General features: G+C 38.2%; 1 protein-coding gene across 3 annotated transcripts in view; it reads left to right on the top strand.

Annotated features, from left to right (window-relative positions):
* PPARG (peroxisome proliferator activated receptor gamma) overlaps nucleotides 1-12,548 on the top strand; it is a 54,651-nt gene extending 42,103 nt beyond the window's left edge. For all 3 annotated transcript variants that reach the window (XM_051793122.1, XM_051793125.1, XM_051793124.1), the window contains 3 exons: nucleotides 401-600; nucleotides 4,366-4,816; nucleotides 11,951-12,548. In XM_051793122.1, the coding sequence (XP_051649082.1) occupies nucleotides 401-600; nucleotides 4,366-4,816; nucleotides 11,951-12,198 (899 nt within the window). In that variant the 3' untranslated portion in view covers nucleotides 12,199-12,548. The remainder of the gene's footprint in view (nucleotides 1-400; nucleotides 601-4,365; nucleotides 4,817-11,950) is intronic.
* The last annotated feature ends 448 nt before the right edge of the window (nucleotides 12,549-12,996 follow it).

Below are 12,996 nucleotides of genomic sequence, written 5' to 3'. Positions count from 1 at the left end.
ATGGTGATTTGCCCCGAACAATACAAAGCTGAAAGGTGGTTCCTACCCTAAACCAACAGAATTTTAATATCTTAAATATTCTTTAGATTTTATTTAGATTGGAGGTAGAATCACAGCGTTTCACCAACCCTGTCAGGTGAGCTGACAACAGATTTGCATTTCCAAGCAAGGTTTGGGCACACAGATTATTTCCTCTTAGAGGTTTGTTTGTTTACATTTCTTTAAAGCTCTTCAGCTGTTCTGCTTGTACTTGTGGAGACGATCCTCCTTTCTCGCTTGCCTTACCGCTAGTTTAGTACAAGCTTCGGGAGACCACAACCAAAGGTGCCAGCAAAAGCTCCTCAGGTGTGCTTTTGGAGGGGCAGGCACAGCCCCGGTAACCGCTTGTCGTGTTCTTCAGCCATCAGGTTCGGGCGGATGCCGCAGGCGGAGAAGGAGAAGCTCCTGGCCGAGATTTCCAGCGACATCGAGCAGTTAAACCCCGAGTCGGCCGATCTGCGAGCGCTGGCCAAGCACTTGTATGACTCATACATCAAGTCCTTCCCCCTGACCAAAGCCAAGGCGAGGGCGATCCTGACAGGAAAGACGACAGACAAATCAGTTAGTTCCCTCTTTTTTTGTCTTCCTTTCTTTTGAGTAAATGATTTACCACGCTGACAACACATGTCTTTAAAAAAAAAAAAAAGAACAACTTTGCTGTGGGCAGTTACATATTTCAAGCTGTGTCTGAAACACAGGAAATGTTTTTAGATAGAATAAGTAAACATTATTTGAAAAAACTCCAAGTTCACCTAATAAAATACTTGAAACCAGTACAAGAATTTGAAGGTCATCTTAACCTTTTTGTATTCTCTGATCCTCTCTTCCCGTTTTCCTTCTCCTTCCCCAAAGGTTATCTCCCACACTATCTGTTTGAGGTGGACATCGGGCTGTCAGGAATTAGTTGCTGTCCTACTCAAACATCCATATCACAGTGTATTATCAGCAGTAGCTGTACCCAAAGGAATATTCCTTTTCCTAAGTGTCAAATGATTCCCAGCACCAACACCATCACCAGCCTGAGCTATGATGCTCATTCTTATGATGCTCTGATGACTTCCTGCTTTTAACTGGGTTATCTCAGGTCAAATTGTGGTTCTGTGTGGGTGCAATTTGAATTTTAGGAGAACGTACAAGAAAATCTCGGGAAAGTAAGAAATAATGATATGTGTATTTGTGGATTGCCTTGGAAACTTCAATGGCAATGGATAAAACTCTTCTGTATCAGTGAGAAGGAGGATAAATAAGAATTGATCATTTTGGTAGGTTTTAAATTTTGTCGCTATTTTAATACTGAAAGAGCAAAATAGTTTTCCAAAACTTATAACTCCTAGTTTGATATATTTTCTAGAATCATTGTCAGAAATTTTATTGTCAGGATTACAACAGAGACTGTATTTTATTTTCTTTAACAAGTTCAAAGACAGGAAAGAATTTGGAGGTATTTCAGGCTTTCTTCCTTTCTTTAAAAGCAGTTAAAATACTGACTTCAATGTTGTCTGTAAATTGGTTGCACCCCTCCCTTAAAAACTTTAGATATGGCAGACACACAATTTGAGTAACTTTCAACATGGAATACATGAGGTTTGAACTACATGGTTTATTTATTCTGCAGAAACTGCTGTGCTAAGCCCACATGGAGGTCGTTGCTTTTTCCCTGGCTTTCTGCAGTTCCCTCTCTGTACCAGAAACTCAGTTACTGAGAAAGAATTAATGCAGCAATTTAATTTTTAATAACTATGTACCTGCATTGGGAAAAGGAATAGAAGTGAGGTGTGTAATTATATATCCTGTTTCCTCCTCTTCATCCTAAAAACGTCACCAGGCCTGATCCTTTTTTCTGCAGCTGCCCACCGTGGAAGGTGACAGAAGTTTGGGCAGGGCACCTACAGTGTTTTCATCTTCCATTTTCCAGACGTTTCCAGAAAGTTTTTTTCTGAGGTCCCAAGCACATCCACAAACCCTACTTGTGTCCTGTAAGGGTCTGTAAAGTTGTCACAGAACTCAATCAATGTGTACTTTGCTGCTCTGCTGTGCTAGGTACTTAACAAACATCTGTGCCCATGAATTACATATATAGATAGATAGATATAGATATATAGATATGTGTGTGTGAGAGAATTTTTATATGTATGTGAATTTACATATATGTGTGTGAATTTATATATATATGTGAATTTTTATATATATATGAATGTATATATATATGAGTTTATATGTATGTAAACTTATATATATGTGAATTTATACCTCTATATTATTTTTATATATGAGTTTTTATACATATATATGAATTTTTATATATATATTTGAGTTTATATATATGTGAAAATATATACGTGTGAAAAAAATATAAATATGCCATCAATTACATTCTCCTTTTTTATGAAAAGTTTTTAAACTGTGCCAGATTAGATTTCTTTTACTTGGTGCTTTCCTAGAAACAACAGAAAGAAATGCCCTACTATTACTAAAACATGCATTTTAAAAGCCTCTTCTGCAGTCTTGGTATTCCCCTATGTCACATATGCATGCAAATACACATATGTATATTTGTATATGTGTAAAACTTTCCTGCTGCCAAAATGTCATTACTTCTTGAAAAATGCCTTGTCCTCCTGGCTTTCCTTGGTGTGGTGTGTTTATTTTCTCAGTTTCACACTCAAATCCTTAGTGCAAGTGGAAAAATAATGTCACAGCTCCCCCAGTTGAAGTGAGTGCCGTGGGCTGAGGTCGGAGTGCCCTGGGACAGGGGCAGCCCTGGGACAGGGGCAGCCCTGGGACAGTGGCAGCCCTGGGACAGGGGCAGCCCTGGGACAGTGGCAGCCCTGGGACAGTGGCAGTGCCACTTCCATTGCCTCGGAGCAGCAGAACACAGATTTAACTGGCAGTTGTGGAGGCTGAAATTCTCCCCTGGGGATACAATTATTTCAGCTCACAGACAGCTCTGTGCACTGACTGCACTTCGAAACTGGTTTAGTCAAAAAGGGATAGAATTTTAGGAGTTTCTAGAACCTAATTCTGTGGGAAAGGACCACTGACTATGTATAGGAAGGGCTGGGTTATTTTTGAATCTGTTCTGCAATATAAAGTTAATATAAAACCATGGGAATGATTTTCATTCATGATTTATTCATACAGGCACACCTGTATGAATAATGCATTAGAATCTATAATCAGAAATTTTAAAAAGCATTTCTCTAGTCCAATTGTTGGTCTCTAATTCCTTGTATTTTAATTAACTAATCGTGTAGGTTAACAAACCTACTTATATCAGTGAATATTTGTTCAGTGCAGCGATGAACTAGTCCGTCATTCATCCTGTAAAGAAATGATTCTTTAAATAAATTTGAGAAATCCTCAGTTAACCAATTCTTTAAAACCAGGAGCTTCTTTGGCATATTCCAAAACAGATTGTTTCCAGATCCTAATGAACATATTCTGGCACTACTTTTTCTAATCTGCTTTCAAAATCGCTTCTTTCCAGTTGAGTTTATTTCACAGTCAAACTCCTGCTTGTGTTCTGATTTGTGCTGCTGTAGTTTGTATCATGTTATTTGTGTTTTCTTTTCCATAGGCAAGTTGTGTGGGTTTAAATATATCCTAACTTAGTTGTTTTTAAAGGAATTAACAGCAAAACACTACATTTATCAGATAGTCAATACCAGAAAGTTAATATTACTTGTAGTATTTTCTAGAAAAACTTGAAAACAACATGGCAGTATATGAAGGAATCAAAATATAATTTAAAAAAGTAATCAAAAAAAAAAGAAATCAAAATCTGTCTTTTTACAAAAAAGAAGTTATATACTCAGAAGTGCAAACAGGTCCCTGTGCACTTACCAAATTCTGTTGTATAGAAGCCATTGTAATTCAGGTAAAAGGAGTATCATTTTATGTTTTGTTAAGCATTCCAAACTTCCAATTCTGGAATTATTTTGTAAAACAAAAAGTAAATAAAAAAAAGAAAAAGCTAAAAATCGTGAATATTTTAAAATAGTGTTTCTTAACAAACCCCCCCCAAATTTTTAAAATTATTTTTAAAAATATCAACCAAAGTCCAAAGCGTTTTTTTAACATAGATTCACAGACCATGTGAGAAATCTTTAGGAATTATTAGGCCTTTCATTTTAACGCTGTGAGGAATGTGTTTTAACAGGTTTAGGAAAATTTCCCTATTTAGGGGGAACTTCCTTTGGCAGCTCCCTTGTAGATCCCTGAGTGGTGCTGATGAGTTAAACCCCTGTTTGCCACTCCTGTTTCTCAGGAACCAAGTGTTCCTAGAAAGGACATGGGAAGTAAATTGCCTTTTTCTTCTGTTTTTAGCCATTTGTAATTTATGACATGAACTCTTTGATGATGGGAGAAGACCAGATCAAGTGCAAGCACGTGTCCCCTCTGCAGGAGGAGAACAAGGAGGTCGCCATCCGCATCTTCCAGCGCTGCCAGTTCCGCTCGGTGGAGGCCGTGCAGGAGATCACCGAGTTCGCCAAGAACATTCCAGGTTTTGTCAACCTCGACCTGAATGATCAAGTAACTCTCCTGAAATACGGGGTCCATGAGATCATATACACTCTCCTGGCTTCTCTGATGAACAAAGATGGAGTTCTTATATCTGAAGGACAAGGATTCATGACACGGGAGTTTCTGAAGAGCCTGAGAAAACCTTTTTGTGACTTTATGGAGCCCAAGTTTGAATTTGCTGTGAAGTTCAATGCACTGGAATTAGATGACAGTGACCTGGCAATATTTATAGCTGTTATTATCCTAAGTGGAGGTAAGTGCTCTCTTATTTAATATGATATTTTATATGATGTAATTGACACTTTTCATTCCTGTCCAAACAGGAAAGTCCTCAGCACTACAGGGTGGGAGTGAGTTTATTTACACATAGTTTTTTTAGTAATTTTCAACTTTAAGAAAGTTGTTTGCCATTTTTTCAGTTTCAGACAGAAAGTAAAAATGTAAATGACTTGCTATTAATGATGGAGCCAGAAGTGCCTGCTGAATCAACAGTTCATTTAGGTAGAAAACAAAATCAGGCCTGTCTTTGGGAAAACAGGAAGGGTGGAATTTCACTGGCAAGAGCTAAAATTCTGCATGAGATTTTTTTCAAACCTGCAATTAGATTGTGTGGCTGGCTAATTGTACAGAAATGGCTTTGACTCCAGAACAATTTCAAAATATGCGTGGTATTGGGCTTGCAGGATTGTTATGGTGCTTTTTATTGTTTTTTTCATTCATGCAAGATAATGTTTTCCTTTAAAAGGGAGGGGGGAAAAATGCATTTTTCAGGAAAAAGATGGTCTCCTGATGCCTGAGGAAAACTGGCATTGTGTGTCTGCCTAGCGTGCTCTTTTCAGGTTTCCTCAGCTGCCCCTTTTGTATTATCTTTACATATTATGCTTTCAGCAAATTATGAATCTGAAAGCCCAGGTATCAGACTACACACATTCCAACACTTCACTGAAAAAGACACTGAATTTTCAGCTTTTTGCAGCCAGTCAGTGTGTTCTCTCTGTTCCTGAGCTGATGTCACTATTCTGGTTTGGGACTTTAGTTCGCTTAGACACTGTTCTGCTGAGAATTTGAGATATCAGACCTACATTTCAAACTCTCTTACTTTGGCCAACACTATCAAGTTAGTGATGTTGCATAGATAAAATTTTACCCCACTGATTTGTGTGTATTTTGGCTTAACAAGGAACTGCAGAAATCAACGGGAGGAATGTGCTGAATATTCTGGATTCAGCTCCTCTGCAGAGCAACGTAGAGGATTCTGTTATTTAATTACATTTAAGCAATCAAACACAACCACATGCTATTGTTCTAAAAACAAACATGCTGCTGAGAGCACATTGTTATGTATAGCTTCATTTAAAATCACCTACAATTCCTCCTGGCATCGTGTTTCATTCAGTAAAAATGTGGTATCACAATATGGTTTATTCGACTAATTCCACTTCAAACAAGGAGAGTTCCCAGAAGACATTTCCTGGTGCAAACCTCTGAACACGATGATCCCTGAGGACTCTGCATTAACTCAGGAAGGCAAAACACCTTACTGGTATATTTTTTTGTTGGCTTTGATGGGGCAGGAGAAATTACACAAACACATTAGGGCGCTACATAAAACATGCCAATAATTTGCCTTTTTTAATATGTTGAAATTTGACAGATGAGAAAAAGGCCTCTCAAAATTCACTCCTAATTGAAAAAAGGGAACTTGCAATCTGCAAAGCCATGTCTTCAGCAGTATTTGGTTTATATTAGAGGAAACAGATATAATGTGACTAATCTTCCAATTTAGAATGCAGGAGGACAACGATCCACATAAAGTAATTGACTGTGTGGAACTGGATTTATCAACCAGTCTTTTTTTTTTTTTCTTGAGAATCATTTGTAAACAGAGATCTGTAAAGAACTACTGATTTTTAATCACTAGTTCTTAAGTCTCTGAAGCAAATCTGTATAAATATATAAAATCAGTCCTTTCTAGGAAAATCCTTTAATTTCTGGATAACAAAGATCTCACTATCTTTATTTAGAAGTGGGGGGTTTTTTTCCAAAAAAGCATGCTGGCTACTTGTAAAAACTGAGCTTATATTTTGAAAACAATTGAGCTTTGTTGCCAATTATAGAATGGCCTTTATCATGAATTTTACAGCCAGATATGAGATATATCTGAACTGTGGGACTGTAATATCTCATGTGGTATGAAACTGAAGTCCTGTTTCTCAGCTGTCTCACATGCTTGTGTTTCTGTAAGAGCTCTGTCCTTGCAAAACTGTATTTCTGTAAGAACTACATGAATATAGAACCAGGATGATTTCACTGAAACCAGGATTTCAAAGCCAGTTCTTATTACCTTGAGGACTTTACGAGCTACAGGAATACTGCAATGTTTAAGTCCCTTCAAGAAATCCTGTGTACAAATATCTTTATTAAAAAAAACCAGTTTGTGAAACCAGAAAACACCCAGGCAGGTGCTGTCATTGTAAGTGAATCTGTCGTTACCTGGGGACATTCTGTCAGTGCTGCTGGCTCAGGGGTGCTGGCCCTTGTGCAGCTCTACAAAGAAGAAGAGAAGGGAAAGACAAAGATAATTCCAGCTGGAACATTACATGTAGAAAGTTTTTCATTGTGAAGTGTTTGGAATTTGCCACACACCCTATAAAACAGTTCAGCCTTTTGATATCAAAACAGCTGTATTTGCCTGTGACATAAAAAGGCAAAAAGCCCATATAAGAACAATAAGAGGCTGACAAATAAACTGCAATAGCAACAGAATGAATGTACTTCCACAGTTGCTCATTTTACTGTCTCTGAGCTGCTCAGTGCGGCATCACTGTCTCAATGACTCCAAGTGTGACTCTGAACTCCTTACTGCAAAGCTGAAGAGTTCTTCTTGCTATTGGTGCTATAAAACAACAAAAATGGCAAACAAGTTCTTGTATTCTGAATTTAATGCTGATGAGGCAGAGACACTGTGAGCAGTAGGATATCACCCTGTTTGTACAACAGAAATGCTTTCTGCCATTAATAGCAATGGCAAACTCTTATTACAACGTTCTTTTAGTTGTGGTAACTTTGCAAAATACACTTCAGCTAAATGAGATTTGGAAAGCTTTATTGTAGGACATCTTCTTCCTTCCCATGGGATTCCTCTGCGCCACTGAGACACATCCTCAGTGAGTGCTGTGCTCTACATATTGAAGAATTTGAGGCATCTTTAAAAATGTTAGGTATCTCTGAGTCAAAATAATAAGAATATCGTAAGAAGAAGGCTTAAGGAGAACAAGTTGGATGCCTCTGTTTGGGCAGAAAAGAAAATACTCCAAACCTTACTGGGATAACCCAGCCTTATAAACAGAGCAAATTCACTCAAACAGGTTGTTGTCAAATACAGAAAAAGCTCCAAAGGGAATGTTGTAGCATGTTTACACGTCATGGATGAACTTTGGTGTATTATCTTCTGCAGTGTTTAGGATCCCACAGTGTTTGGGTACAGTAGTGTTTGTGGCAGGATATTCCTGTACAGACCCAGGTGCAATAAAGCTGGGATGTGAATTCAGAGATGCTGCTGCATTCACTTCTCTTTTCTGAGTGTGTTCTTTACAGGAAATTTTAAGCCTCAATCCCTGCTGCTTGTTCAAACACTGCATTCCAGAATTTGGCTGCATTCTGAGATCAGCAATATTTGCGGTTTTATCACTGAATAATAGCAAGAAATAGTTCATATTTGACTGCTACACAAATCCTGCTCTTTGTTAGAGCAATGAAATGCTTCATAATCAGCCCAAGAACTGCAGATAATCACTGTAGGTATTGAACCCAAATCCTGGTGACTACAAGACATGTCTCAGAAGAAAAACCTCAAACTGCTGACTCATATCTGTCTCAAACTGCTGACTCATATCTGTCTCAAACTGCTGACTCATGTCTGCCTCAGCAAAAGCAGTAGCACAGTTGTTCACTCAGTCATATCTTTGCCTGTTTTACCATATTAAGATTTTAGTACGTGTATTTAAATGAAAAATGCACTTGTTCAAGGATATTAAAATGTCAAGACATGCAGATGGCAATTTCATATGTGAGGAGCACGAAAAATATTGTAATTGTTGTTAGGAAACAGGAAAGAAGCATCCAAACCTGTGAGTAAATAAACAAAGTATTTTCCCCTGAGATAGAAAAGAACATTAATTTACACAAACTGGTACCGGTGGTACTCAGAACTCTGGGGCAATCAGCCTTTCCCAGTTCCTGTGAACATTTTCTTACTTAGAACAACAGCTTCCTGCAGAATTTTCAAACCAAATGAAGCAGCTGTGTGACAAAGAATTAAAACATAAAGAAAATCTGGATTAAGAAAAATAATAATAAAAAGGGAAACATGGTACTCTCCTGGCACATGGTTAAAAGGCAGGTCACAAACAGCTCACAAAAAAACACTAAACTTCAAAAAACCACTAAAGTTTGTGTATCAGGGAGGATTAAAAGTGTTGTCAAATCACTTTTAGTTATCTCTCACCTGAATAATTTCAACTATTTGGGCTTCTGTCACCAAATTTCATTGTATCATAAGAAACTTCTTGGTTTTGTCTTTCCCTTCCCTCATCAGTTCCCTTTGCAGTTTTCTCTGTGAGCTTTCAAACAGCAGTTTTTGGTCTCGTTCAGCCTCTTCAAAGGCCTCCACCACAGTGTCACATTCAATTTCCCATTCCCATTTCTGTTTCTTCCTATTCTCTGGCTGAATGTTTCCCAAGGTTTCCTGTTAATCATTTCCTTTGTATTTTTTTTTCTACAAGCCACATCTTTCTGCAGCTCCCTACTGCACAAAACACACCTTTTGGTACATAACCAAATGCATCATAACAGCTTGAAATATACCATAATAGCTGGATGTTAAAGCTTTTGCCTCTTCTTTCCTTTTTTCCTGATATGTTTCTTGGAACAGAAACAGCATTTTCCTCTGCAAGAAATTTTTTCTGAGAAAGTATTGCAAACTGTCAACACCCCAGAAATACAGTCCATATCCTGAAGTTCTCATTCATGAAAAATCCCTTTTCCTTCAATGGGAATTTTCCTTCCTCTTGAATTGGCTTATTTAAAAATAACATCTGATGATCTCGTAGGCTTTTGCCATAGTCATCTTTTCTGACTCTGGTTCCACTGGGTCATTATAAAACTGCCAGACTGGGTTTTCCAAGGGATTTTAAGGATTTTAGCCAGTACACTCTCACTGAACTTCAGTTGACCTCAAGCACCCAGATTTGGGGGTTCGCTGGTAAGTTCTGGACTCAGCAGAGTTGCCTCCTGGGCTCTAAAGTTGACTGGGGAGAAGTGTTCGAATGGGGATTCACTTCTGAAAAACACCCTAAAAATTCCCACAGAGAAGCAGGGGACAAATGGAGATTAATCTCAGAGGAAATCAAGGCCACAGTCTTTGTGGTTTCTGATTTTTCTCTCCCTGCACACGAGTCAGCCCCAGCTGGTTTAGAGTTCAGCTGCAACACATGAGGCAAATTTAAAGCGATCGCAACCCAAAATTATCAACAGCTCTGAGGCTCTGAAATTTGGGGAGCTATGGAAAGACATAAAGAAGGCAACTAAGTTCTGCAGCACATGCAGTGCATTCAGGTAATCAAAAATAAATATCTAACACTGACCAAAAATTCCCCATCTAAAAAAAAAGATTTCTTGAAAATATTGCCAAAGGAAATTAATAAAAAGGAACCATTTGTTTGGAGACAACTTTCTGCTTGCAGATGCTTACTTAAAGACTTTCTGAACCATATTTTATGGTGTTATTGGTTGAGTGGGATAAATAAGTGATGTCTGCAAGACAAGCACATTGGCAAACAAATATTGGGGTCCAGATTCAAAGTTACCATCATTGCTGTTTGTGAAAAGCTATCACCAGAGTTCACCTCTTTGAGAACTGAGGATCCCTTCCTAATCAGTGACCTTTGTTTTCATGGCTGTGTATACTCATTTGTTTTCCTGCCAACTTTGCCTTTTAGTTTACACTGCAGTTTTTTCCCCATGAAGTAAAACCCCAATGTATTTATAAAGAGCTTTGTTTTCTCTTGGCCTTTTTTTCTAGTGTACAATATGAGTCAAGCTGAGTTAGTAGAACTGTCTGCACAGAAAGGTTACTAAAATCATAGGAAATAACTCCCTATTTTTAAAGTTTTTAATAGAGATCAACCTCTTGTCCTTTCTGAAATGGAATTATTGCTTTGGGGAGGTAATTTAAGGCAAGATATAGGCACTGCTTTTTATTGATCAACCCATCAAATTAGTTTCATAGCTACACAGCAAATGTTATTTAAATTATTGATTCCTTTTTCTTGGAGTATTCTTGCAACCAGTATGTGTTACCAGTATAAAGTACTTTAGCAGGAACAAATTCATGGTGGCCATTGTCATATGTGAGGGTTTAACAACGTGAAGCAACTTTGATTGCTTAGACATCAAACATTTTGTTAACTTTCATTGCTGTAGAATCAGATAATTTATTACCTCAAGTTAGAAAACAAATGTTACAAATTCTGTTAAACAGTAATTGCAGCCACTTAAGAATGTATTTGGGGACAGACAGAAATAAGAGAACAGCTAATTATGATGAGGATAATAGTGGTTAAAAAAGACAGACTCTGCCTCTTGCTGAAGGAACAGCTGTGCCAAGGCTGCCCTGGGCCTCTGGGCTGTGGCAGCACAAGGTACTGCCTGTGGCTGGAAACATCCAGCCCAGGCTCCTCCAGCTGGAGCACGACTGGCTGTTGGCATGAGCCCAGAAAAGGCATTTTCTGCACAAGCCACATCTATTAGTCTGTGCCTAAGTGAGGAGCTGATGCAAAAACCAAACTCCCTAATAGCAGCTGCAGTGGGGTGTGGAGAAGAACTGAACCTGTGGTGTTTGAGCGTCCCAGGTTCCTGCGACTGCAGAAGTGGAATTTCTGCCCTTTGTAAACGTTGATGGGTTCACACCCACGTCAGCAGGAAGCACCTTTAATGGGAGCAACTGCATGCAAATCCATCAGAGTGGATGTTGATTACACACACTGTATCAGAATCCTGGGACTGCTTATCCCCCAACAGTGTCCCACTCTTCCTTTCCACAGACACTCCCAGTTTACTGTGGAAAATGCACTGTAGTGGAGTATAAACCTGTCTCTGTATCTGCGCTGTGCAAAATGCTTGAACCCTTTCTGAGACTAGTCCTAAAACTTCTTTGAGCAAATTCCAGTAAAATCTGACAAATGAACACATTAATTGATTGTCAAACAGTTCTCAGGAAGTGCCATATGTGAAGGCTTAATATACTGAGAAATGTTTAAGAAATTAAGACATGAGGTCGATGTTTCCATATTCTTCACAAACTAAAAACTCCTGATTTTTTTCCCAGATCGCCCAGGGTTGTTGAATGTGAAGCCCATTGAAGACATCCAAGACAACCTGTTGCAAGCTTTGGAGCTCCAGCTGAAGCTGAACCACCCAGAATCATCACAGCTCTTTGCAAAATTGCTCCAGAAAATGACGGACCTCAGACAGATTGTAACGGAACACGTGCAGCTCTTGCAAATCATAAAGAAAACCGAGACAGACATGAGCCTTCATCCACTCCTACAGGAAATCTATAAAGACTTGTATTAACGACCAGAGTAGTTCTAATCCGCTGACATAATGTATGTTCTTCAGATTGCACTATTTCTTTGAGGGAAAACTTTGCATACCTAAGAAATTACTGTGAAACAGCATTTAAAAAGAGAGAGCTTAGTATAGTAGATCTATTTTATGCATATTGTTTATAAAGACACATTTACAATTTACTTTTAATATTAAAAATATCTATATCATGAAATTGTTGGCAGTATTTTCAGAATTAATTTTTTAACTATCTTATTTCTTAAAATTGCTTGTCCAGTATGATTGATGCTTCACTCAAGTTGGTTAAGCATGCAGTTAAATTTTCAACTAAATAAAAATCTTTCTCCTTGAACATTTCTAGGGAAACATTTTAATATTACAGTCGATTTTGTGCTCCCGAGGCAGCAGCAAAACAAAATTTAGTCACAGCTTAGTGCAACTTCCTGTGAGAGTTTAAAAGGCAAAAGTTAGAAGTATCAGGTGTGACAATGTCTGTGCCTTCCGTGACATGATTTGACACCAACAGAGCTGTAAAGAGGGCTTGGTGACAGTAAGACTTAGGGCCATCATTTGTGGGCAAACCCAAAAACTAGATACTATTTCAAGAATTAATTAAGGAATATGCACTACTAACTGGGAATAGGTTGGTACAAAACTCTTGGCCTGAGACCTTCCCAAATTATTTGATGAACTATCACTGAACAACATAGTAAAAAACATAATAGAAAGTTGGAATAACGTGACTCCTCCTGAACAAAAGCAAGGTTTGAATTAATTCTTGAGAAGATACAGCTGTAGCGGAAA

The sequence above is a fragment of the Manacus candei genome, unplaced genomic scaffold (genome assembly GCF_025592945.1).
Source record: "Manacus candei isolate 608988 ecotype Guabito, Panama unplaced genomic scaffold, ASM2559294v1 h1tg000036l, whole genome shotgun sequence".
In the NCBI taxonomy this organism is placed as follows: Eukaryota; Metazoa; Chordata; class Aves; order Passeriformes; family Pipridae; genus Manacus; species Manacus candei.
This window is presented reverse-complemented; position numbering and strand designations above follow the sequence as displayed.